This window comes from Haliotis cracherodii, unplaced genomic scaffold, assembly GCF_022045235.1.
Source record: "Haliotis cracherodii isolate W230 unplaced genomic scaffold, xgHalCrac1.p SCAF_15, whole genome shotgun sequence".
In the NCBI taxonomy this organism is placed as follows: Eukaryota; Metazoa; Mollusca; class Gastropoda; order Lepetellida; family Haliotidae; genus Haliotis; species Haliotis cracherodii.
In genome coordinates this window covers 20391075-20418856 of record NW_027266270.1, presented here as the reverse complement: position 1 = coordinate 20418856, position 27782 = coordinate 20391075, and the positions used below count along the sequence as shown (strand labels likewise).

Below are 27782 nucleotides of genomic sequence, written 5' to 3'. Positions count from 1 at the left end.
ACGCAACGTTATGCTTCAAACTTTGTGAAAGCTTATGGGAAAGAAATCTATCAATGTAACCTTTCCCAATGGTCTGAAGAGTTACTTCCCTCAACTACCAGGATCCTGATTTTGAATTCAACATTGACCCTGATTATTATCCTTCGCCTCTGAACAGCAGGCTGAGCCTGTAGGTTGCACCGAAATAGGAAATGAATGTGATGTGAACCATAAGTCATGGTTAGCAACAATATGTAAGTCAACATAGCATTCTCAAAAGTGTCTTATCAATGTTTATGTCAGTTAATGCTATCCTGAAAGGCATAAAGATTATTGCAGTATCTTTTTGTGACAGACTGATGCACTAGAGAAGGTGTCAGCCTTTATATGGCTCCCCGTCAGCAGCAAGACATGTTGAAGAATGGAGGAGCGGTAGTAAAGTAGAGCCAGGGACACAGGAATATACAAAACAATCTGAGGTGGTCTCATGTAGGTGCAGGGCATGATATATAATGCAAGCAGTGTGTGGAGTTTGGGTGTAGGTGCAGGGCCTGATTCTTTCAATCAGTGTGTGGAGTTGATGTAGGTGCAGGGCCTGATATCCTTCAAGCAGTGTGTGGAGTTTGGGTGTAGGTGCAGGGCCTGATTCCTTCAATCAGTGTGTGGAGTTTGGGTGTAGGTGCAGGGCCTGATATCCTTCAAGCAGTGTGTGGAGTTTGGGTGTAGGTGCAGGGCCTGATTCCTTCAAGCAGTGTGTGGAGTTTGGGTGTAGGTGCAGGGCCTGATATCCTTCAAGCAGTGTGTGGAGTTTGGGTGTAGGTGCAGGGCCTGATTCCTTCAAGCAGTGTGTGGAGTTTGGATGTAGGTGCAGGGCATGATATATAATACAAGCAGTGTGTGGAGTTGATGTAGGTGCAGGGCCTGATATCCTTCAAGCAGTGTGTGGAGTTTGGGTGTAGGTGCAGGGCCTGATTCCTTCAAGCAGTGTGTGGAGTTTGGATGTAGGTGCAGGGCATGATATATAATACAAGCAGTGTGTGGAGTTAGGGTGTAGGTGCAGGGCCTGATATCCTTCAAGCAGTGTGTGGAGTTTGGGTGTAGGTGCAGGGCCTGATTCCTTCAAGCAGTGTGTGGAGTTTGGATGTAGGTGCAGGGCATGATATATAATACAAGCAGTGTGTGGAGTTGATGTAGGTGCAGGGCCTGATATCCTTCAAGCAGTGTGTGGAGTTTGGGTGTAGGTGCAGGGCCTGATTCCTTCAAGCAGTGTGTGGAGTTTGGATGTAGGTGCAGGGCATGATATATAATACAAGCAGTGTGTGGAGTTGATGTAGGTGCAGGGCCTGATATCCTTCAAGCAGTGTGTGGAGTTTGGGTGTAGGTGCAGGGCCTGATTCCTTCAAGCAGTGTGTGGAGTTTGGATGTAGGTGCAGGGCATGATATATAATACAAGCAGTGTGTGGAGTTAGGGTGTAGGTGCAGGGCCTGATATCCTTCAAGCAGTGTGTGGAGTTGATGTAGGTGCAGGGCCTGATATCCTTCAAGCAGTGTGTGGAGTTTGGGTGTAGGTGCAGGGCCGGATTCCTTCAAGCAGTGTGTGGAGTTTGGGTGTAGGTGCAGGGCCGGATTCCTTCAAGCAGTGTGTGGAGTTAATGTGTAGGTGCAAGGCAATTCGAGATACAACACACACTGATTGTAAACTGGTATTTTCTGCTGTAGGAGAGCCAGACTCTCTCCAGTGTACATCCAGCTACCCCAAAAACTTACAATGTTGGTGTCAAATGGTGGTCGTCACTGTATACAAAATATCAGTGTTTCTCAGACAGGTATATTTGGTGGATGTCGTAATTGAATGTACATAACCTAGTGATATATATACACTGTTTCAGTGGGGAATAGCTTCAGGGAAATGTGATTTTCAAGGTTTAAATGATGTGATACAGAGCAAAGGTTCTGATATATGCTGTTTGGGAGATAATATTTGCATTTCTACAAGGCGAATAAATATACTAATATATATATACGTTTTAAAGCAGAATAATTGTATTTGTATCAGCTGTTCAAGGGCTATTGAAAAAAGGAAGGAAAAAAGGCTTTTCATAAGGGGCAATACATATTCTCATAAGTGTTCAAGGATGGGATGTAAATATTTTCAAATTTGCTGTTCATGGGGAATAAGTATTTTCATATATGCTATTTAAAGGGGAATGAATATATACAACATGAAATAAGGATTTTCAAGGAAATACACCTACTAATACATGCTTTTCAAGGAGAAATAAAAACTTAAGTAGACCATAAGTAGAGATATAATAAGACAACACGCGACGTATTTGTGAGCAGTGGAAGACCTTTCTGATAAGCATTAAGCCAAAAAACTTATTTTGCCAGTTGCTTTGGAAATTCAGATTAATGTTTTGGTTGATCATGTTTATGGGCTGTTTGTCCAGGTGTGAGTGAGTTACACTCCACCCACATTAAAAACTGACGTTTTAAGTACGGATTTGTCATTACCAGTCTTTGTGTACACAATATTAAATGTTGATGGATGAAAGAGTAGCATATACTTTCAGTGAGCCGTCTTTAGGCAATGATGTATCGAACATGGTGATGAGGGCAAAACCTCAAAAGGGTTGGCACATGCAAATCCATGGTCAATATTGGTGACACCATGATGTATTATGGACATCGGAAAAAGGAAATTATTTTTGGGGGGTGAACGTTTTGTTTGTGTTTGACATTGAGGACAGTTCTTGGTATTAGGTAATAGATAGGGTTAACAAGAGTGTCGCCATAGTGTGATGGAGTGAGGGAAGGTTACCGTGACCTCCTGCTGCAAGCAATGGCTACTTGAACTGGTAAATACCCTTGGTACTGGAACTGGTAAATACCCATGGTAGTGGAACTGTTAAATACCCATGGTAGTGGAACTGGTAAATACCCATGGTAGTGGAACTGGTAAATACCCTTGGTAGTGGAACTGGTAAATACCCATGGTAGTGGAACTGGTAAATACCCTTGGTAGTGGAACTGTTAAATACCCATGGTAGTGGAACTGTTAAATAGCCTTGGTAGTGGAACTGTTAAATACCCTTGGTAGTGGAACTGTTAAATAGCCTTGGTAGTGGAACTGGTAAATACCCTTGGTAGTGGAACTGTTAAATAGCCTTGGTAGTGGAACTGGTAAATACCCTTGGTAGTGAAACTTGTATATACCCATGGTAGTGGAACTGGTAAATACCCATGGTAGTGGAACTTGTAAATACCCTTGGTAGTGGAACTGTTAAATACGTTCGTAGTGGAACTGTTAAATACCCTTGGTAGTGGAACTGGTAAATACCCTTGGTAGTGGAACTTGTATATACCCATGGTAGTGGAACTTGTATATACCCAAGGTAGTGGAACTTGTATATACCCATGGTAGTGGAACTTGTAAATACCCTTGGTAGTGGAACTGTTAAATACCCTTCGTAGTGGAACTGTTAAATACCCTTGGTAGTGGAACTGGTAAATACAGGAGAGAATGTGGGTAGGTATACACTTATTCTTGTTTACCTAACAGGATTTGAATGCACAATAATTTCCATCAGTTAGAAGAACCACACAGCAGGAATGCAGATTGGCACTGGCCCGAGTTGGTATTCTAATGTTAAAGGTATCCCAAGGAATGGTAGAATTTCAGGCAGAGTAAGGGTGTACTTATGTTCGGGATAGTTAATGTTTCAGATTCATTTTAATCCTGCTCGGATTTCTTTTCTGAAACATCTTGTGTCAACGTGGATGTTCTTTTTCCAATATGGATCTTTGTGACTGAATCTTTGTGACTGAACAGTGGAGAGGAAAACAAAGCTCACATCAAATAAGACCAGATGGACCTATTTATTACCGTGTATGGTATTGGTCACACTGGTGTGAGATATGTGACTGAGCTGTTACTAAGGAGAGACCACATGGGCCTACTTATGACCGTGTATGGTATTGGTCACACTAGTGTGTGAAATACATGACTGAGCTGCTACTGAGGAGAGACCACATGGGCCTACTTATGACCGTGTACGGTATTGGTCACACTAGTGTGTGAGATATGTGAGCTGCTACTGAGGAGAGCCCACATGGGCCTACTTATGACCGTGTATGGTATTGGTCACACTAGTGTGTGAAATACATGACTGAGCTGCTACTGAGGAGAGACCACATGGGCCTACTTATGACCGTGTACGGTATTGGTCACACTAGTGTGTGAGATATGTGAGCTGCTACTGAGGAGAGCCCACATGGGCCTACTTATGACCGTGTATGGTATTGGTCACACTAGTGTGTGAAATACATGACTGAGCTGCTGCAGAGGAGAGACCACATGGGCCTACTTATGACCGTGTATGGTATTGGTCACACTAGTGTGTGAAATACATGACTGAGCTGCTGCAGAGGAGAGACCACATGGGCCTACTTATGACCGTGTATGGTATTGGTCACACTAGTGTGTGAAATACATGACTGAGCTGCTACAGAGGAGAGACCACATGGGCCTACTTATGACCGTGTACGGTATTGGTCACACTAGTGTGTGAGATATGTGAGCTGCTACAGAGGAGAGACCACATGGGCCTACTTATGACCGTGTACGGTATTGGTCTCACTGGTGTGTGAGATACGTGACTGAGCTGCTACTGAGGAGAGCCCACATGGGCCTACTTATGACTGGGTACGGTATTGGTCACACTAGTGTGTGAGATATGTGAGCTGCTACAGAGGAGAGGCCACATGGGCCTACTTATGACCGTGTACGGTATTGGTCACACTAGTGTCTGATGCCTATCTCAGAGTAGTGTGAGAGGCTAATAGCAGGCACTGTGTAAATCAATACATGCCTTACATCAGTAATCACCATGTTGACAATTCTCTCTAAATACTTGCTCGAACCCATTTCTAACGCGGGGAAATAATCAATCTGTTTCTCCTGTTGGGGACTTAATATCCAATACAATTTACCTTCTTGCTGCGGTGTGCTGCAATTTTGATATGAATGACCAACATTTTTCTTGACAATACAGAACGTGTTTGTTGGTTGTTCCACCACACTGCTGTATAAATGTCAACTTCATTTATGTTATTCATGTGATATGCATCAGAAAGGATAATAGCGGTTGGTTGTTTCTGTTTCTATTGTTGCCAATTTTAGCCCATGTTACACACAATAGCACATTGTAGGAGGAACACTGTGTACATTGAGAGGGTATATATAGTTTTGATGACCTCCAATGTTAACCGACATACGGATCTTATTAAGGTTTTTCATATTTTTGCTGTGAATTATTTTATGACAGTTAATCATAAAATCATTTCCTGACAACGTTGTGTACTAATACCTTCCCAGAGCTAGTGAAGGCAACACAAGTCTTTCATTCATTGTCATCCGATCAGTATCGCCCTCCCACAACTACTTAATTATCTCCCTTTACATGCTCAGATCAAAACGTCGGTGTATATTTTCAGAGAAGATTGATTTTGTAATGATTTTTGTATATTTTTTGTCATCGATTGAAATCTGACAGTATGATCTGTCTTCTCTGTTTTCGCTGTGACAGCAGGCAGTGTGAAACATGATATGCCTAACACCAAGTTGGAGACTTATTGTGTGTTGTGTGTTACTGTTAGAGTAGCCTATCCACTGTAATCTCTCAGTCCCTCTTTCTGTGAGTGAGTATGGTTTTACGCCGCTTTTAGCAATATTCCAGCAATATCACGGCGGGGGACACCAGAAATGGGCTTCACACATTGTACCCATGTCGGGAATCGAACCCGGGTCTTAGGCGTGATGAGCTAACGCTTTAACCACTAGGCTACCCGACCGCCCCTCACCTTTCTGTAATGGTGTTCGTATGTACAGCAGTGAGCTCTGATTTAATTGAAACACTCAAACCATGTTCCTCAGTTTCTAATCCAGACTTGATCACAGTACATGATCTGTACTTGTATTCATTGATACAAGTTAGAGGGTTTGTGTACACAGCCTTTAAAATTCATGTTAGTCTGATAGCCCGAGACTCCAAATTTATACTGAGGACAAGTAGAAATCCGATGATGGTAGTCATCAATGACCAGGGCTAAAATACTGAACCATAACTCAATGCTTCCATTTTTCTACAAACTAGAACTCAATGCCTCCATTTTTCTACAAACCAGAACTGAATAACACCCAACAGAAAATAGGAACACATTAGATTTTTTGTATTATTCAAGCAGAACTAGCTACAAACTCAGAGGAGTAGTGAAATAACGTTCACACTAGTCTTAATTATGATACATTTCTGATGATGCAACCGAGGGGCTCATTTTCTCAATTTCAAATCCAGGATATTTTTTAGCTCATGCTCATTGAAACAAGTTATGGGGTATATATCATGTTCTTTTTTTTGAGTTTTTTTCACCCCAACCCCCAAACCCACCCATCACCACACCCACCACCACCACCTTATGCTGATCACTGTACTGAGCAATAATGGTATGTCTCCCTGCCAAACCCAGCTACTTCAAAGCACAACAGCGCTACAACGTTGTCAACCGGAGGTAGTATAATCCCCTGGTAGCAGACCTTCCAAATGCTTTCAACAACTTCTCTATCTCTGTCCTTGCATCACTGGTGGATTACGAGGTGATAAAGCATGATGTAGCCTCACTAACAAGTATTAACCATGTGCTATGGCGGAGATTACTGTGTGCCTAGCATTACATGCTAGCCTGATCGCTTCCAGACAATAACTCTTACCATGTGTCTGCTAGAGCTAGAGATTTGTCAAAGACGCTGAAAAAATGTTTGAGATGCTTTGACAGTGAAACATTGTAGTTGGAAGGAGCAATGGGACTTAATGAGGCTGTACGTTGTAGTGGTGGCCTGATGCCACCAGCTTAGGACAAGTTGGACAAGTGACAATAGAGGTAATGGTAAATAAGTACGTACCCCTCCTGTGTACGATATCATTGTCATTGGTACGCAGTACGTCCTGTTGAGCCGGCAGCGACAGCGGCGGTAGTAGAAGTGGTGGTGGTAAAACTTAAGGTAATCCCAGCATCATCCATTCACTACATCATATCACAGATTTATTAACATTTTAATGAATGACATCCGTGTTGGAACCAAGTAATCCAGGTGTGAGCGGGAGTCTGTGATCCCCGGAACTGACCATGTGACCAGTGACAGGTCGAGGTGGGTCCAGCTTGCTGGGGGGTGGGTGGGGGGAGCCAGTGCTGCAGGGTGTGGAGTCGGAGTCGGTCTGACGTGGGTCAAGTACAGTCGCACTGGTCACACAACATGAAGTAAAAGGTGGGTGCAGTCTCTCACAGACACTCGACTATCACCAAGCATTCGGCTCCATGCTGTTTTTCCTGCAGATTAATCAGAGAAGCTGAGCTGACTGGCCAGAGTGAGAGAGAGCGCTATGTATAATCGCACATGTGCGTGGTCGACAGTGGGGTTGGTTAGCCAGACCTCGGACAGCATGAGATGTGGCCTCCTGAGCTGACAGACCCCCTCCCCAGGGATGACAAGTGGAGGGTCACACTTGGACTGAGTCACGGAGAAGCAGGAGGAGAGGCTTGTGATACAACACTTCCTACAGCTATGAGCATAATGTATGCAGTTTAATAAACATACTGCACTCACGAGTTAGGATGTGGCCGTCCAACTTCATTGACAAGTGGAACCAGGCTCTGTCGACTTTTATGCCACCCTGTCGTTAACACAATCACGCATGTACAGAGGAACGCAGGAGGAGTAGGCATGTAGAGGAGGCAGCAGCAACAGGCAGATGCAGAAAATGTATGTCGTAAAATCCCAGTAATCTTATTCTGCCCACTCGCTCTTGTACTCGTACACGGATGACAGCCCTCTCTGCTCATTGATGGGTGCAGGCACCTGGATGGGGGTTAAGTACCTCGGCTGAGATGTCCTCCGAGTTTCCATGTGTGTGGCTCCGGTGACCACAGGACTCGCTATCTGCAAGCGTCTTTGAGCCAAGCTAACGACTGAGCAGGCGGATTGCAGGCAGGCAGGCAGGCAAGCATCAGGTGATTCTACACTACTGTCGTACAGGTGTTCCGTGATGACGGCAAGGAACCCTGTCACAGCGTCTCCTGCAGCCTGCCACAGATGTTAGGCACCCGGGTGTATAACCTATCCATACATATCCTCTTCAGCCATAGAAAGTGAGAAAATGAATAAATGATTGCCTATTGATGTGCTGTTAAGCATGGCTGAGGCTGACAGGTAGGTCACATCTTTGATTGTCATGTATTGATAGTTTGTCAGGTAACCAATCTTCTCCCCTGCATCTCCCAAGCTTTAAATATTCATTGCTTTTCGGTGCACTCTCATTTCACCATGAAAACACACCTTGATTTTGAAGTTACACAGCGTGATAATTAGGAATAAGCTTAACTGAACTTCATTGACGGTAAACTGAACTTCATGTGGATGTTAATTGCACCACAAAATATTTGATTTTGTTTGTTCTTTAGACTCTGATGTCTTTGAAGGTATGTGAAACAAATTGTGGTTATTTGTTGATAATGTATGTTATCACTTCTCGAATACCATAGATACTGTCAAGAGGCACATTGTCATTTCCCTGATCAAATTAATCTGATTACATTTGGCTCAGTGTTGTAAATTAGGGACGAGTAAGTGATTGTTTTTGGCAGCAACAAGAAATGTTCCAGCAACCAAACTCAGCTTGTCTGCAATGTGGACCACACAACTCCATGGCATGGGGTACACACATAGACATCACCTCTTTTTTGTCCCCCCACCAGCCTTCATGTTAGGCAGCCCTTGAACAAAGCCCTGAGCAGCTGCTGTGGCCCTATTGTAGTCCAGAATCCCTACATTACCTGGTACTCCCAAGGCTAGTGGAGTCATTAATTGGAAATTTTGTGTCAATATATTGACTCAGAAATATCATGACATATTGATTACTAAAATGAATTATTCGGTATGTGTAAAAATAAATCATTACCTAAAGACCTGCAATTGATAAAGTTAGTGCTGAATATGAACTAGACTGATCCAATATATATTTAAAATTGAATTTTTTCCTTTTACATTGTCCATGTTAATCATGGTAATGTTAATGATTTCTGTGGCCATGAATTGTTATTTTAGTATCGATATTCATAAGTTTGAATCAATTGCAGCTTCAGTGTCATGATATTCGATGACATCCCTACCTAAGGCCCTGTTTTTATAATTGGCTATTCTTTGCTAAATACTATATTAAAAAATACTGACATGAAAACCTAGATCCTGGTATGGATAACAGTATGTGAGCATTTTTCTTAATAGGCAAAAAGAAAATCATTCACATTTTGTCTAATCTGTTTTTATCTAAAATATAATCACTCATCTCTCAATGATAGGTATGTTTCTGTCATGTGACCCTGGTATTTGATACGTGTGTTACTGCGTCAGCTCAGTCATGCTCTCCCCAATTAGCACCTACTGTCTGTATTGAATTCAACTACAAACTGAAATGTTCACACAAGTCCTGTAATTAGTATAAGATGAATCGTTACCGGTAAAAAATCTTTACGAGTGGTGCTAATTTGTTGATACCCTTACCGACGGGTTAGCATTAACAATGAAAGAAAGAAGGATTTTCTCAAGAGCTATTGATGGCTTGTGGGGAAACACACACTTGCTTGCGTTACTCACATTGATTGCAGAGATGGATTTCTTCCCAGTGTTGCAAAGAGCAGGTAGGAGAGGTCAATTAGAAGTGATAATCCTAGAGATAACAGGTGATTGTGTCTTGTAGCACAAGCAGTTGCGCTTCAGGGGTGTGCACATGGTAATGTATGGGGAAAAGTTCGCCATGCTCCAATGCTTAGAATACAGGGCCAGGTTTACAGAATATGGAACTAGGTTTCAGAAATACCTCGACAGGTTTGTTAATATCAAATGGTTTAAAATATCTGGAGAAAGGGTATGTGTATTTTTTTGGAAAAGTGGGAGGGGGGGTCATTTGATCCTAGTTCACTGAAGCACTGGGGTCATGCTTGCGCCTAACATTGTGACCTGGAACAGCCAAGCTGACCTGGTGTGCCTTCCTACCCCTACCGTGAATCATAGCTAACACCAGTAGCTGTGGTTGACATTCTTTCCTGACAAAACCAAATTTACCAGCTAATTTGATGTTGAAGTGTTGTTTGAAGCATCCTGTTAGATTGGAGGTGATGCTGAGAATGTCTTCATTATGGGTGTCTTGGTGCTGTGTCGTCCATCAACACCTTGAAGAACCTCATGCAAAGGGGCAAGTTTCCAAGAGTGAAGTGGCATATTTTACAAGCCCTAATTGCACTTGGATTCAAATTCCGACAAACAGATGTCAGGCTGAAAATATTTCGAAAAAAATTGGTGTGGAGAGCCCTCAAAAGGGGTTATGGCTTTCAGAATGTTTTCTTTTCTAAGTCAGTTATGGGGAATTGATATGTGATTGATTAGAAGGATATACCAGCAAGTGTTGATTTTTCTTGCACTCTAAGGTTGGTAGAAACATGGGTATGTTGATTTAAGGGGATAAAAACATTTCTTTGTAATATTTTAGTTGACTTGTCGCCTGATGTGTTTCTTTTGAAAAGATTGCTGTAGTTTCAAAACCAAAGAGACCCATGTTATCAAGTTGCAAGTCTTAGGTGTCAGGACAAACGATTACAACAGAGAGCTTTGATCTGCTGTTTGATCTGTCCTTAACGCAGCACATGCTTTCTGTAGCAAGTGATTAGCTCATCAGCCACATGGAAACAGTCACATACAATAGCCATCACACAATAAACCACCGTTCACACAGGAAGGGCACATTAGAGGCAAGACATCAGTTTTCTCTAGTATTTATGTCGGCAGTCTTAGGACTCAAGTGTCTGCACTGAGTGTCTGTATTGATCGTTGGCTAAGTCATGAAAGTGATATGTAGAGAAGATATGAGGAAAGAATCCTGTAATTAAGTAATCTGCTCCCACAGTTGAGCATTTTGTCAAGATTTCAACTCTGCTCTGTGTTAAAAAATCAATCTTGCACTACAGTGGTAACAGTTTTGGGATACGACAACATTAAAAATTAATAGGGAACATAGTATTGATCCAGAGGGAGATAACATTATAGCCCACGGAGAAATAATTGTTGAGAAAACTCTAATAGTATGAAGCATCTCAACAGAGCCGCCATCGTTAACGCAATCTAGACTCTCCTAAAAACACCTCATCGTCTCCAGGCCTGTGTTCCAAGGCGCTCTGCAAAGATGTCACTCGCTATAGTAGATCTGGGTAGCAGCCCTAAGTTAGCACATCGTAAATCTGTAAGCATGTGACTATATGGCTTTTCAAACTTAGTACACACTTATTCATATTTGATTCATTGGAAAAATACAGCCTGTGTCAATGAAATATTGCTTTGATATGTTGGAAATTGTAATTTGAATGTTGGTCAACAATTAGATTCCGAAGGAAATATCTTTCAAATCTGCATTGCAGGAATTTTAAGTTTCATAAAAAGATTGAGAACACAAATAGATAGGTTTAAAAATTTGAGACATCAAATAGAAAATGCTGCTTGCCGCTGACAAAACCCTACAAGAAAAGATTGCAAAAAATTCCATTCAGAGAAGGACAATTGGTAACATGATATTGAATGATGATAATCACTATTTATCATTAATAATCCATCAGTGTGTCGGGCTACATTTCTCATATCGCATTAAGAAGAGATGAATCCAGAACACCAGCCACCATGGCAACAAGACATTCCTTCACATCAGCCAATAGAATGTGCTTTTACACTTGTCTTTGATATTTCAATGCTGACGCCTAGAGACCACTAAGTGGTCATGTACAGTAATGTGACATATCAAGATATGATTGGTTGGTGGGTTTGTTGTTTAACGCCGCACTCAGCAATGTCCCAGGTCCAGGTTCAGGTTCTATTCCCCAAATGCATACTGTGTGTAACGTCCTTTCCTGGTGTCCCCCACCCTGATGTAACTTTGGTTTTACTCCACTTATCAATACTAATCTCACACATTTTGAAATACAATTTCAAGTTCTTTTGCTGGTACAAATTAGTGCATTGAACATTTGCCCCGATGTTGCATTGAACATTTGCCCCGATGTTGCATTGAACTATTCTTTCCTGCAGCAGTGATCATCAGCCACACATTGAAACCTTAACTGATTGAAATGAACCAGATTTGGGCTCTTATACTTAATCATTAGATACTGAAAACACTATCTTGAGATGTAATGATAAATTTGATTGTGGGAAAGAAACAAATTTCCATTGTCCCTGATCAGTTCCCAAGGGTTCTGCTGCTGATCAGATTTCCAGGTAGTACCTCATTAGTCTTCATACAAGGTGTTGGAAATTTTTTCACCAAATTCAAGGTAAATTATCACCTAAAAACAAGCCCATTGTGATGGCGTTTAGGGTAAAACCGTTGAAAATTGAAGTAACCAGAGCCCAAGGCTCGGCACCTTATTTGTTGGTCCGAGAAAGTGTGCTGTCAGCGCCACATATAGGACCGATCACAACCAGTGTGCTTCTAATCACAAGTGAATTTATCTGAAATAAATTGAGGCTGTCTGATAGAGAATCAGAGGATTCTGGGATTCGTGACCCAACTGCAGATGTTGCCCTGAGCAACACAAATGGATGGGGAAAGTCCCTTATTTGATGTCTGTTCACAAACAGACGTTGTTGTGTCCGCCTGATTACCTATGTAAGACCAAGCTGACTAAAATTGTCTGCAGATTACTGGCTAACAACTTGAAGATGTCATTGACAATTGTCCTTCCGAGAGGTCTTGTTAATTGCGGTATTTATCAGCATCTAGCTCGATTGCCTTCACTTCTACCATTAGCTATTAGAACTAAGATAGTTTGCTTGGCGATTGATTGATAAGTCAGAAAGCAGGCAGTTGTCTGCCCTGAAGAATTGCTGCAGCCATGAAAGATGACCCTTGTGATGTATGTCCAGTTGCCAGAAACACAATTGACCAATATTTGGTAGCAGCCATGGTGGGCAGTCATCGAAGTGAGTGGACACTTGGATTGATCTAGTGGTCAGATTGGAACAAGCATCCTCATTGTGTTTGAGTGAGAGATGAACATGATCGTTAGGTGTGGAGAGGCTGTGGAATGACACTCACAGAGAGTATCGCTTTGAGTATCGCTTTGTCACAGACAGTATCGCTTTGTCACAGAGAGTATTGCTTTGTCACAGACAGTATGGTTGTATCCCGCAGTATGCCTTTGTCACTGGTCATTGTATCGCAAAGTGTATGATTGTATCTCTGAGGGTATGTTGCATCACAGAGTGATGTATCAGAGTGTATGATTGTATTAGAAAGTATTGATATTGTTTGTTGTGTAACGACGCACTCAGCAATATTCAAGCTGTATGATGGCAGACTGTAAATAATCGAGTCTGCACCAGACTATCCAGTAATTGACATCATGAGCATCGATCTACACAATTGGGATACAATGACATGCATCAACCAAGTCAGAGAGCCTGACCACACAATCCTGTTGGCCGCCTCTTATGGCAAGCATGGGTTGCTGAAGATCTTTATCATATTGAGCATAGTTGCAATGCATTGAGTATGTTTTTCAGACTTTATGTATCACATCCAGTATTATGCATTTATTTGATCGTACAGTCACTGCCAATACATCTGTGTCTTTAATGTTGTCAGTTGATACTGAGAGATACAATGTGGTTACAACTATTTCAGTAGTATAAGGTGGCACGGGTGGCTCAGTCATCTAAGGCGCCGCGATTCGCTGTGTAGAGTTGCGTCCCTAGGGCACGCTAGAAACCTATGATTGATGGTTCGAATCCCGTTTCGCCCCTATTATGTTTCTATGATTGTCAGCTTGTTGGTTTCACCGAAGTGGTAAACTTCTGAGACCTACATCACTTCAGGCTTTTACTACCTGGGTACCCACCCCCCTATTACCCAACCCTACCCGGATATCCGCTGTAGGTCTCAAGAGATGGGTACAAATGTCAAATTGGGAATGGTTTGACAGTAACACTCGCAAAATGTATTTAGATACAAGTATAAAACGAACTTGTCATGAATACACTGAGGTTGACTGAAGTTTTATCTTTATTCAAACACTTAAAGTCAGAAGGAATGTGTGGATAGTCAGAAAGAAATGTGAACATTTGTGACTAGTAGCATAACCATTCTAGATAAGTTTGCCATTAAACAATATATCACATGACTAACCACAGGTCCGGGTAGTCCTATGGGAACCGGTTCCTACTCAGTACCCACCGACCCGAGTACCTGAGTTATCCGTCCCAGCCCTACTGTTTACACAAACATCTTTCGTATGCACAAGCTTGTGCATGTACATATATAGAATACTAAACGAGCTCCCGTGTAATACCAATTTTATGAAACGAGTGAATAGTTCTGGTATCTGACGAGCGAAAGCGAGTCAGATACCACAACTATTCACGAGTTTCATAAAATTGTTTTTACACGAGAGCGAGTTTAGTATTTTATTTATTACTTGTCATTTATAATGTTTTTAGAATTATACTGTTGAGAGTAAATAGGCTGACACCTACACGATCCATGGCATAATCCAATTGAGTTTAACAGAATAATACTTCAAACACGTCAAAAGTTGAAACGTATGAATTTAATATCATACAATGGTCCACCTTTAGAATTCAGGCGTTCGTCCCACAAAATTATCGTAGTGCTAAGGCTATCACAACTCACATAATTTAACTTAGACTAAAGACTCTCGTTGCGCTAGAGTATGATCGCCTTGTGGAACGGGGCCTTGCAGCTCAAAGTTTACATTGACGTCACAATAACCGATGACGTAATTTCTGGAATTTTGTTGCAAGATCCATCGGCGAGTCAAAGCAATGTGACGTCAGCCTAGCAACAAGGTTGCTGAGGTCATCGAGTGTGCATAAGCTCCTCCCAGTGATCTATCATCTCCACACACAATGTCGTTGAATACGCCAAGGGATGTTGAGAGCTTTCAATATCTGTTCGTGAAACGTGTTCGGAGAGTACATAAGCACGCGTTTTGGTATTACACAATGTGTAATAAAGCTGTATGTTTATTAAACGGGTGATCTCTTCACGGGCAAGTAATAAAATGTAAATATGAAACGTCAGTTTTCTATGACAAATTACCTGTAGTAATGGGAAAGAATCGGGTGGTTCTTAAGTCTTTTTGAGTGTATGAAGCAACATTTGCATCCTGTAAAATCCAGACCACAGTTCAGAAACTGTGAACATGGCGGTCTGTCAAAACATCAACTTCATTTATTAACCTTATACAGTAAACAGGAAGCGCTAGAAGTGCTTCCATCGCATGTGAGGGTATTTGTTTGCCAAGACATGAGGCATTACACAAGTGTTCCGAGCTGTTAGAAAACATCCAGTGAGGTTGAGTATAATGCTGATTGTCTCTAATTAGGTTCAGCTGGTTAAAAAATAGAAGCTGATGGAAATCCTTCATGTAAACACGCACTCCCTGGTTGAGCAGGAAAAGGTTGATGTGAGATTGAGGAACTGTTCAGTACAGGAAGAAGACGAATCCAAGAGAAGGAACATCATTGTTTACTTTTAAGATTTGCCAGATATTTTTTGCTCTGATATTCACATCATGAGGATAAAATTGATGATCACAGCTGTGATGGTGAACTCATCATTTCAGGTGGTACATAGCAGCAACAGGCAACTTTTTGTAGGTCTTCATTGATGAACCTTTCAGCCAGTTGGTAAGTTTGAGGCATGTCCTGCCACCCGAGGCACCAACTTGCTGTTCTGAGTTGTTCCCCTTGGCCAGGATCCACTGATGATGAGTTTGAATCCCTTTGAGCCTGATTGGGAACCATGCCAGTCAGCCCATCCAACTGGGTTTCTACAGAGACTGGCATCTTTTAGGGCTTTCCACCTGGACTTACACACTGGGATATAATATAAATACCATTAAACCCAACCCGCTCACTCACTCTCTATATCCGGACTTGCTTTGATGAGTCCTAGGTCTATCACTGGCAGATACTTATTATCATCATCAATCTTAGTGTTCCCCGAAGTCTTTGTCTCAGAACCATTGTGTTTATCAACAACATTGCCGTGGTCTTTTTTACCACTTCATTGCCAAGATCAAAGGAGCCTCTTTCAATACCTCCATTTGTTGCAACCTGGTTTGCTTTGTGTTGTCACCAGGTCACTTTCGCATAAATTCACAAATCTTTCTTCGGTGACTTTCTGACATTTCCCTCCAATTTTCTTCCATGATTCTGTCAAACTGCTTTGCTTAAACAGACCATTAACATTTGCTTCACCAACAATTTAATTAGTGAAGGTGAAGGCCCTCCTGATTCGGTTCCAAATGTGTAATGTGTTCAGACACTTGAGAGCAGTGTGCATAAGCAGCATGGCAAACAGCCGATTACATCACCAGAAGACTGGCACATTCACAGCACTGAGACTAACTCTGTCAAGTGTGTAGTCGCTTCTTCAGCCTGTAGGAGATTCCACTGGTGACATGAAGCATTTGCCCTGGCTTAAGAGTAATTCTGACTTCAGGGTGGACAGCGTCTTATCAGAACCGCCATCGTTAAAGCAATCTAGACTCGCCAAAAAGCACCTCCTCAGTTCCAGTATGCCAGGCAGTGTACAATTCAGTTGACTCTTTCACTGGTGATGATTGATCATTGTTACACCAAGTTGGAGAACTCAGGATCAGGGGTTAAAAAGATTCTTTACAATTTTTTATTTCTCAAACATAATCAGAGGAGGATGTTTTGAATAGAGAATCTGCAAAGAGATGAACTTCCATCAGGAAACAGGTTTTTCCTTTACGTGAAAGCCAAACCTACACGAGAAGGCAGTTCTGAAAGAAATGTTTCTTCATTTAAGAAAATAATCCAACGTAATGCTGAAAGTGATCTTGTAATGCAGATATTGTTATCACTGAGGAAGGATTGGATCTTTGAATACATGGTTGTCAATCACCACTGTAGATAGACTGAATGTCCGTCTCAAGTCAGCTCCTTAGAGATAAACTAGCTAAGTGGCCCTCCATTATCATCCTAAGATGAAAAGAAAACTTCTTGTCCCAGTTGTTGTTCCTGCATTAAACAGACAAATTTTCTCCAATCATTAAATGCAAATGGGAATATTTTTGTAAAATTTTGGAGGATATTACCCCAAGGAAGCCTTAATTGTCTACACATGCAAGGATAATTCTGCAGTTAAGTGTAAAAACAGAGCCCAAATCTCATGGATCAATGCTTATTACGACATGAAAAGCCTGATTACGCAGGAAAGAGACGTTTTTCATGTTCGGTTTAATAGCAGGATAGGTACAAGATTGATTAGCAGTTTTTGGATGGATGCACCAGACTGAAAAAGAATGCATTTTTGGCCAGCAAGAAAAAAATGTTAAAGACTTCATTAAATGTGCCAGAGATTGTGGTGAAATTGGCCAATATCCTCTGAATTTGATGACTCTGGTCAACTGGTTTCATGTATCTGGGAACCTTGCTTGTTTCTTGCTGTAGCTGAAGATTGCAGAAATAATTGGAGCAGACACAAATGAAATGCTGGAGGGGGTGGGCAAGTGGCTCATGCACTTGGTTGTCATGCACAAATTGAGTTCTCCCCATTTCGCTTTTGGTGCCCTTGACCATGACCTTAAAAGCAGTGTGACACGTTTACAGTGTGACAACAGCAGCTGGATGATGAATGTATACTGCTCAACAGTTTCCAAGGACAAGAATAATGTGTTTCTTTCATCAAAGGTGGCCCTTGACAAATGTTGAGTAGTATAAAACAAACAAGGTCATGTCACTGATAACAAAAACAGGCTTGTTTGAGGATTGAAGAGTGAAACCATTGCATGAATACATCTCCCAACCCACGCTCTCCTGAGCTGAGTGGCTGGATCACATGCAGTGGTGTTGAAACTGTAGCACCAGGGAATATAGCATTATGATTCCATAACTCATGGATATTCAAGTTAAACATTTTTCAACGTTGTTTTCCTAATTGGAATTGACTTTTTTATTGCAACATTGTATAGTGTTTCCACATCATAGTTTATTGACTAAGCATCAACTCATAGCAGTATGGAGTTTCAATGTTGTAACATCGCTGAGCATCTTCTAGATACATCATGGTAACTAAACTGAGCATTGTATTGTCACATGGGGTTGCAACATTGTAGTAACTTGACTCAGCATAAAGCTACTACCTGTTATCCCCAGTATCACCTCATGGGTAATGTTTCTCCTTCAGACCATCTGTTCCTACCCAAAATAAACAGACCACTGGTCGGGACACAGCAGAAGGTGATCTTGAAATGGCATCTGTTCTGTGGAGCAGCATGGTGGTGTAAATCATCCTTAATGGTCATTTACATTGGATGTTATGGTAATTTATCCCATCTCTGGATTTGATAGGAGTGGAATTATGTTAAAGTTGCAACTGGTGAATATACACAATACTCAACTTATTGCCTCCAACTTCTCCTTTATCAGATAGGTTTATCTTAGAGTTTTGGGAGTTTATGTATATCGGTATCATCAAACAGTCTTGATAGGATTAACATGAAATTTCCTGTTAATAAAATCTCAGCTGTCTGTCTTTATTCAGCATTAAAGCAGAAAATTTTATACCTTGTGTTGAAGATGATTTCAACTTCCTCATTCTTTTAATGCAACATTTTGGTACAGATGCTGCTACCCTTTTTGTTGATACTGCAGCTTCTAAAATGCCACTTAAATACACACAGATACTTTTTAGTTATACTTGTTGGGTTAAAAAACCTTGTACTGATATTTCTGTGATGGCATGATGTGGTGGGCGAGAATACCACCGAGACTCTCCCACCGAGCAGAGAGCTTTCATCTTCATCAACTCTGCATAAGCTAAATCCACCCAGCTCTGTACCGCAAAATAATTGATTGCAATGAATTGCTTATTTGTTAATCAGACAAGCTGAGTACTGTGTTTCAGAAGGCTGAAGATATTGATTCTGTAGATTGACTGGTTCCTATTGTGGGATGGTTGATGGCGACACAGTATATAAAAGCATTGTACAAATATTTTGGTGTTAGGGGAATCTGTTGTTGGAAGTGCATTAGGGGATATTGGATTTGTCATTATTCTCAAATAGACGTCATAAAAACTAAACCTCACACAGAAATGTTTTTTATGCTACTTCTTCTTCATTCATCCCTCAAACATATGTGGATATCGATGAGGGGAATATATTATCCATAACTACTACAGAATGCTAATGTGTTTTTATGTTTTCCTTTTGCTTGGTCACCAGCCTTTGGGTGGTAGTCTTGTAAGAGCTACTGGCTGGGAATACTGCAGGCCATAGAGGCTAGTTGTTTGAATTCTTTTGGTGTTTTACATTCTTTATTTATATAAATGAAAAAGTATTGAAGTCAATTCTTAAATATTGTTGTTGATAAGACCAAAAGAATAATCGTTTCCGGTTGAAGGATCTGGATTTTACTGTATACTTCTTACAGAAGCATGAACCCATCTCTCTCCCATTCAGCATCAAAGCATATTGGTGCCAGTATCTTTTCCTCATGTCAGGACCCATTATGGCAGAATATCAAATTAATTTGCTTTAGAAACCATTCATCAGTATTTGGGTACTGATCATATGTTCTGTGCATGGTTAGGCAATGTGACAGTGATTCATGGGGAAAGGGATATTCAGTTCACTATCATGTTGGAGTGATGCTTCTTTTCTCTCCCAATTTAATTTTGAGGACCCCTGATTTTGATTGATGTAGGTATTGGCTGGGTCTGGGTGACAGATTCTGAGTTGGGTATGATTGATCTGCATATTTCAGGGCCATAGTCTGAATCTGTGCTTCCTACCAGGTTGGCCTTGGAATATGCGAAAAGAAAATCTGAAACTGATTATTCTGTTTAATATTTTCAGAATGTTTGAGGTTATTGGAAATCTCAATATTTTATATACCTTGTCATATCAAAGTGTGCACATTTGTCATTTTGTCAGAGTTTGGGTATTATTTCTTCCTTTAGAGACAATATCATCAACATTATTCCCATGGGGAAGACTTTTATGTTTTTAAGAACTTTTTCTGATCACCAGGTCAGCCTTAATATAAGATGCTTCCAAATGGACTTTTTAACCTTTGTTACATCTGTGTTTCTTCACAGCATTTTTTATGACATTGGTCTAACCAGGAATTCTCTGTTTGCAGAACTATGACACAAGCGAGTCGAAACTGAGGAGAGAGTTTGAAGTGTATGGGCCGGTCAAGAGGGTAAGTCCAGATTGGGAAAATATCACAGACCTCACTTTCACAAAGGAATCAAAGCTGTAAATTTGGTGTTGGTCAGATTAATGGGCTTACGATTGATTGTCTTGATGCTGAGATCCCTTTGTGAAAGTGGTCCGTCAACCAGTAGTGTAGTCTGCATGTGATGTTTGTTGTATCTCACTGATGCAGAAATTAATTAATTCATGATCCTTAATTTTCGTGTTTGGTATATATACTGTCATATCACATGGCTGAATATACTGTCATATCACATAGCTGAACAATTGCTACTGCAAGAATGATGGGCACAAGATACCAGTTGGTTCCTTTTCATGTGAAGGAAGTGATGAGTTATCGCTGAGTATGTACACATGACATGACAATATGTCACTCATTGCCCCATTGGTCAGTCGGGTAGCCTAGTGGTTAAAGCGTTTGCTCATCACGCCGAAGACCCGGGTTGATTCCTGACATGGGTTCATTGTGTGAAGCCCATTTCTGGTGTCCCCCGCCGTGATATTGCTGGAATATTGCTAAAAGCGGCGTAAAACCATACTCATTCACTCACTCACTCACTCACTCACTCATTGCCACATTGAATGTGTTGACCTTGTGTCAGCACTCCTACTGAACTCATCCTAGTCTTTATGGAACCTAGACCATTAACCACCACTCCAACACAACAATATTAATGACTTGTAAGAAGCTCGCACCTTCCTGTTGTGTTGCTGATACATTGCCATAACCCTTGACTGTCTCCACAATACTATCTTGTGTTATGACCATCATAAGTAAGTGAATGAATGTTGTTTGTAATACTGCAGCTTTATTACTGCAACCTGTAACTAATCAAGCCTGGACCAGACAAACCTGTGTTTGGTGGTAGCGTCGATGCTCTGTCAATGAAATCATCCCAGCCTGAACCACGTAACCTGTTTCAGTCACCACGTACTATTGGTCCCTGATAAAGTCAGCGCTAGATATTGGCACTAGTCCCGTAGTCTTTGACAAACTGCCCAATGGTTAAGGTATCATTAGGACTAGTAGAAACTTGTCCTTTTTGAGGTTTTGCTATATGTTATCATTGTAACGAGCAGTGGACTAAACCTGTTAGTTTCTAACTCTGTAAAGTATATATTCCAGAAGTCCTACAAGGTGACCAACAGAGGCGATTGTTGAATACTACTCAAAAGAAATTAAGGACCTTCCAATTCTTTTATATTATAGCAATGTGAAAAAGTCATTGTCTATAAATTTTGAGTAGTCTGTGTAGGAGCCATGTGAGAGGCTTGATATGAAGGGGCCAGTCACTGTATCTACCTCCTTCACATTGTCCAGGGCTCCAGTTGGCTCTCCTGCTTATGATGGAGACTAATTATACCACCTCCCAAGTTTCTTGTTACAATAATTGTCTAGTTTGTGGCCAGCTCTGGTGTCAGAAACGCCATTCAGAATGAATATCCTAATTGAAGACGACAACTGTTCTAATTTTTGCAAGTGGCCATTTTGACCCTGCAAGAGCCATGGCACACTCCATGAATAGATCCGGCTTTGAATTCTTTCTCATAAAACGTGGTCAGTATTTCCAGGAAAATAATAACCTGGAATGCTCTGAATTACAACTTTCTTTTGTCAGCTAATAATGTTATAAAATTACAATTGCAATTTGGTTTTGCAAGTCTTTCTCTAGCTTTATTGTGTAGGAAGGTGTTAACAATCCCTCTAAGAGATCTGTAGTGACTTCAGGACAAGCTGAGTCCAGTGTATAATCTGTCTCTGCCTGGTAGACTTCGAATATCATTTCGGTTCGCCCCGATTATGTTTCTAGGTTTGTCAGCACCGTACCGTGCTCGTGGGTCTCACCGAAGTGGTAAATGTCTGAGACCTGCATCACTTCGGGCTTTCCTCCCACATTAAGCTGACACGCCGTGATATAACTGGAATACTGTTAAAGCGGTGTTAAACACAACTCACTCACTCACTCACTCGAATATCATTTTAAGTCCATTATTGTTTCAAGATGAATGTGAATATCAAAACATTTGGAATTTAAGTGTTTGTACTAAGTGAACAAGATATCACAGATTTTTTGCTACAAGTATTAAGGATTTACGTTTTCAAAGAAAGCCTAGCCGACAATATATCAAATTGTTTTGCATGGTTTTTTTTAGATGTGTTGAAAATCAGTTAGTCGTGTTGAGAAGCTACCATCCTCAGATTAGCAGACAGCTGTTTTAAATACCTCTTTCTCATACAAGTTACTACCCTTCAAGTCAGATTTTGACAGCCATGTAATACACTTTGAAGATTCTTTGACTGGAGATTTCCCTTGAAACTTCCTGATTTTTTTTTTTTTTTCGGATACAAATTGCCTTCAGCGGAGTAAGTAGTCATGAATGGTTCACTGATACTTGACGTCAAAAGAACATGTGAAATAGTTGCAACTTTCATATTGTAATGAAACGACATGAAACGGAATCAAATACTTGACATCTTGAAACCGTTAGCAACCAGGAGTGCTTGTGTTATCAAATACACAACAGGTGATGTTGAATATAAATATTCCGGAGTCTCTCTGAGAGATGCAACACACTTCAAGGTTTTCAAAAACACATGGACTTGAAGACTACAGGCAGTCGGATCTTCTCACTGCTTCTTCAAACTGGTGACCTTTGTTATAATTCTCAAATAATCTTTACAAATCACGGCTTTCATGTTTTTTGAAATTCAGAACAAAAACAAATGATCTCATCACATTTTGATGAACACTTGTTTCATTTGTTGGCAGGGAATCAAGATGTAAGCGTCATATGCTGTTTGTTTTTGCAAATAATGTGGAACAAAAATCAGCATTCCAGGAAAGTGTTGTCTCGATTCAATTCCCATCACAATTGTGCTTTCATTATTTTCATCCTTTCTCTTGGGATCATTATTGTTTTAAGTCAACCTAAAAGCTTTATAATGATGCTGCAGTGTCAGAAGGTTGCCGAGGGTCTTCCAACCAACTCCAAGGAGCCTTCCTCTAAACACAAACCTGATTTCAGTGTGGGAGGTTCACCATACAGTAGGCCATTGGCTCTGAATGATTTATTCATGGCATTCTTTGAATGTACATACTGAACAATATTACATTTTTTGTGCGAGACGTTATTGACAGAAACCAGTGTTTAACGTCTTCTGTAAATGTTGCTATTCTTCAGATATTATTTTGTGTCCATTGTTTTAATTCCTGACTTGTAATCCTGGAATATAAACGTCTCACTCATAACCACTCCCATTTTTTTAGGGGGAACTGAATTTACGAATGTGAGAATATTGTTTGCTGTGACAGTTTTGTATTGAATAGCCTTGTCAAAATTGCTTCTCTTCTGTTGATGCAGTTTAGTTCTAAGGGGCATTTTGTTCGTATTCTAAATTTTATGGCTCCTCTGTTTTGGCCTTAGTCCTGATTTTGAACCAGGTGTTAAGCATATTTAACTATTTAGATACATCAACAGTCATGATCTGTCGTCATTGAGGTCGCAAGTGTGTGTCATGTCTGTCCAGTCAGGTGGATGGGGTGGTCGGGTAGCCCAGTGGTTAAAGCGTTCGCTCGTCATGCTGAAGACCCGGGTTGGATTCCCGACATAGGTACAATGTGTGAAGCCCATTCTGGTGTCCCCCGCCGTGATATTGTTGGAATATTGCTAAAAGCGGCATAAAACCATACTCACTCACTCAGTCAGGTGGGCAAGTATTGTTAAATGGTATTTGAAAATTGATTTAATTTTCAGATCAAATTACAGTGTTGTAATACTTGTTAAACGTTTGACACAAATACGTTAGCCAACAAACTCTATAAACAATTAAAATATTCTTCCTTTCAGTATTTATCTGTTCATTTTAATACATATATATATATATAATTACTAATAGGGATTTCATAAATTATATATAATGATATCAATGTATTAAGAATTGTTTCATGTCTGTACATTATCAATACAAATGCATGAATGTCAACACTAACTGTCAAAGTCAATAATTCACTGCCACAGAATCTACATTATAGGTGCCAAAAGTTCAATTTTAAACATTTAATGGATCAACCTTGTTCATATTTAGCATTAAATTGATTAATTGCAGGTCTACATTATTTAAGTAGGTAAAGTTTATAGAGACAAATACAGAATTTTGTTTATTTTGAGTCGATATATCAATACTTAACTTTTCATTCAATGACACCTGACACTTTATTAAATAGCATGCCCTCTGCTAATTCTGCTGGCCATAGGCCAAAGGACCAGCTGTTAAAGTTGGCCCTTGCCTTCTTGATTGTCAGCCATGACACAAACACTTCCTTCTTGTAACTAGGTCAGCCATTGACTGTATTCAGCCTATATACAAATATACTTGTGTTGCTATGGAAACATAATCATTTATGCGCGAATGGTTTTGTAGTTTCAGATGCCTTTGGACCTAATTGTGTTATAGTCGACATACAGTTTAGTATTGATGGACAGTGATTGTTCCAGGTTTCTGATAGTAGTATACTGTTTAGGAAGCATAGAGCCGAGTCCTGAAGAGCTAAATCACTTGCTGGATCCCAAAGGAGGGGAATGAATGGCACGTGGTTAGCTAAATTACACTCAACTGACATTGTGTATTTCTTGAAAGAGACTGCTGATCCATTGAAGTGAAGCATTGTTTTGAATCTATAATTGTACGTCAAGTACATGGTTGCGATAGAATTTGGCACAGTCCTTTTGTCCTTGCCAAACTGCCCTGTAGAAATTTGACATTTTAGAGTTTTTTTTCCCGATATGTTAAGGACTTGTCGACTAAAGCTGTTAGTTTCTATCATGGTCTTTGCGCTTGTCATGTAAGAAGTGGGAGCATTTTAACTGATGCTTCTTCTACAAGTGGCTATATTTATGGTTTAGGGACCAGTCATATATCCTTGGGGTATCAGAATGAATCTCGGGAGGGTCACCTACCACAATGGGGATCAGATGTTCACAAAGGCTGCTGACTAGGAATACTACCTGGGTTATGACTAGTGTGGACTCTCTCAGCTGTCTCACCTTGCCCTTCATCAGTGCATGCTGGTGCTCACTCCATCACCCACTTGTTGAGCCTTATCATACATGATCACTCACAGGCTGTTGTGATGGAGGTGTAATTTAACATCAAGATCTCACTGTTAGTCGCAGAGGTCCCCAGTGGTTCCATGTGAACCTACGGGCGGTCAGGTTGTTAAAGCCAGGGGTTAAAGCGTTCGTTCGTCACGCCAAAGACCCGGTTTCAATTCCCGACATGGGTACAATGTGTGAAGCCCATTTCTGGTGTCCACCGCTGTGATGTTGCTGGAATATTGCTTAAAGCGGCGTAAAACCATACCTTCTCACCTCCTGTGACCTACTTGTTTTTCAGAGCTAAAGCTCAACTTCCATCACACTGACATTGGGTTTGATTCCTCATTCACACTAATGATGCTTGGTTTGTTTGTACCAGTATTCTACACACCTCAATATGCTATTTTGCTTTCCGTAACTGTGTTGCTCTCTACTGGTCGTGGGTTTGAATCTCATATTTGCCCCATATTTGATCCTTGGCATACCTGTCCTTGCTGGTTGCATTAAAGTGGTAAACGCCTCCAATCTGAATCACTTCTGGCTTCCCTCCCACTTGTCCCACTGTGCTATCTGTGTATTTCATGAAACCCAAACGAATCTAGATTATAAAGAGGTCTATCGAGCTCTATTTCACAAAATCAGCAGCAGCAAACAGAATTTAAGTAGAGGTGTTTGTGTAAGAAGAGATTTCATAGATCTCCCACATGCTATGATATAAGAACTGAATTATTGCTCAAAGCCAAGTAAAATCCAACTCACTCGTTCATTGTTTCAGAGCAGCCTTCAGTCCCTCATTATTCACTGACTCAGTCCTTTACTTTTGCGATTGGTTCCCCTTTTATTACACTTCAGTTTAGAGATGAGTTTCCACAGTTATGAATAATTGTCTACCCTTTTAAAGACTTTCATTACAATTAATTGTAATCAGAGACAACCACATGAAAGTCCATACCCTCAAACCTGCAGCCTTCAAACCTCTAGCCCCTCAAACCACCAGCCCCTCACACCTCCAGCCCCTCAAACCTCCAGCCCCTCAAACCTGCAGCCCTTCACACCTCCAGCCCACAGAACTCCAGCCCCTCAAACCTCCAGCCCCTAAAACTCCAGTCCCTCATACCACCAGCCCTCAAAGCACCAGCCCTCAAACCTCCAGCCCCTCAAACCTCCAGCCCCTCAAACCACCAGCCCTCAAACCACCAGCCCTCAAACCACCAGCCCTCAAACCACCAGCCCTCAAACTTCCAGCCCCTCAAACCTCCAGCAAGCTGTGTGCTGGTATTACCTGAGCTAGAGCTAATGAGAAGTTGTTATCAAATCTGAGAAGCCTGGAGTTAACATTTGCACCCTGGTGCTCAGTAGCAGGCTACACGTGTAAACATTCAATGCCCTCCAGACTGTGAAGAACATTAATTGAGAATCTGTTTATTTCTGTTACATGGTAAAATCATTTCAGTTGTGTAAAATATTTATACAACAACAGTTTTGGACTGAAGCTGTCATGTGGGATGATGCTGTTGGTGAATGAATATTGTCAGCAATATTATTTATACCACAATGGTCTGTAAGTCATCCAATCAAGAGATAAACACTGTTTTCAGATTTTCAGGTGTTAATTGAGTTATGATGGCACATCGAATACTATGTCTTGATAACACATAAAATGGGAAAATGCATTATGAATATTGACATTATAAGATGCAAATGTTATCAGTAATTTTCCATAGCTCTCTCAACATGAACTGCAACAGTTGTGAGACATGTGACGCCACTCTGGAATTCTCTGATATCATGATATAATGAACAATAGATGACATACATTTCCAAGATAACTGAAACTGCTTGCTCAGCAGATTGGGTGAAAAAAAAATACTTAATTAAGTATCATAAATAATGATCCAACATAGTATATAATTAATGGCAAGCGGAATTGCACATTAATGTTTAAATTTGGTTTTGAGAAATAAAGATACTCAGAAGTATTCATGCACAGTGAAAAGCCCAGGAAAGGGGTTTATGAAGAGAATCAGGTTATTGATAGCTTTTTGTCAGTATTTCGATTCCTGCCAGCAATGTTATGAGATACATATTGCATTAGAAGGTTTATGGATATTCAATCAGTAATGGAATGGCTGTGGATAAGAACTAGCTTAAGCTTAGAGATGACCTTCTCTGAGACAGCATGTCAAATTTGGTGAAAAGTAGCATTAGTTGAAAAATAATAGATATCCTTTTGTGTCCAATATCACCATTGTACTGCTATGTAGAGTAATATAAGACACATACCTCCACATCAACTGGAAACACTGGCACACTCGCGTTGGTTAATATGCTCAAAC

The 27782-nt window shown here is 40.7% G+C and overlaps 2 protein-coding genes across 3 annotated transcripts in view; one reads left to right on the top strand and one right to left on the bottom strand.

Annotated features, from left to right (window-relative positions):
- LOC139462364 (U1 small nuclear ribonucleoprotein 70 kDa-like) overlaps window positions 1-27782 on the top strand; it is a 117387-nt gene that overhangs the window by 54126 nt on the left and 35479 nt on the right. The window contains exon 5 of the mRNA XM_071244042.1: window positions 20273-20335. Coding sequence (XP_071100143.1) covers window positions 20273-20335 — 63 coding nt within the window. The remainder of the gene's footprint in view (window positions 1-20272; window positions 20336-27782) is intronic.
- Window positions 1-27782, bottom strand: part of LOC139462363 (potassium voltage-gated channel subfamily A member 1-like) — a 169947-nt gene that overhangs the window by 136801 nt on the left and 5364 nt on the right. The window lies entirely within an intron of this gene.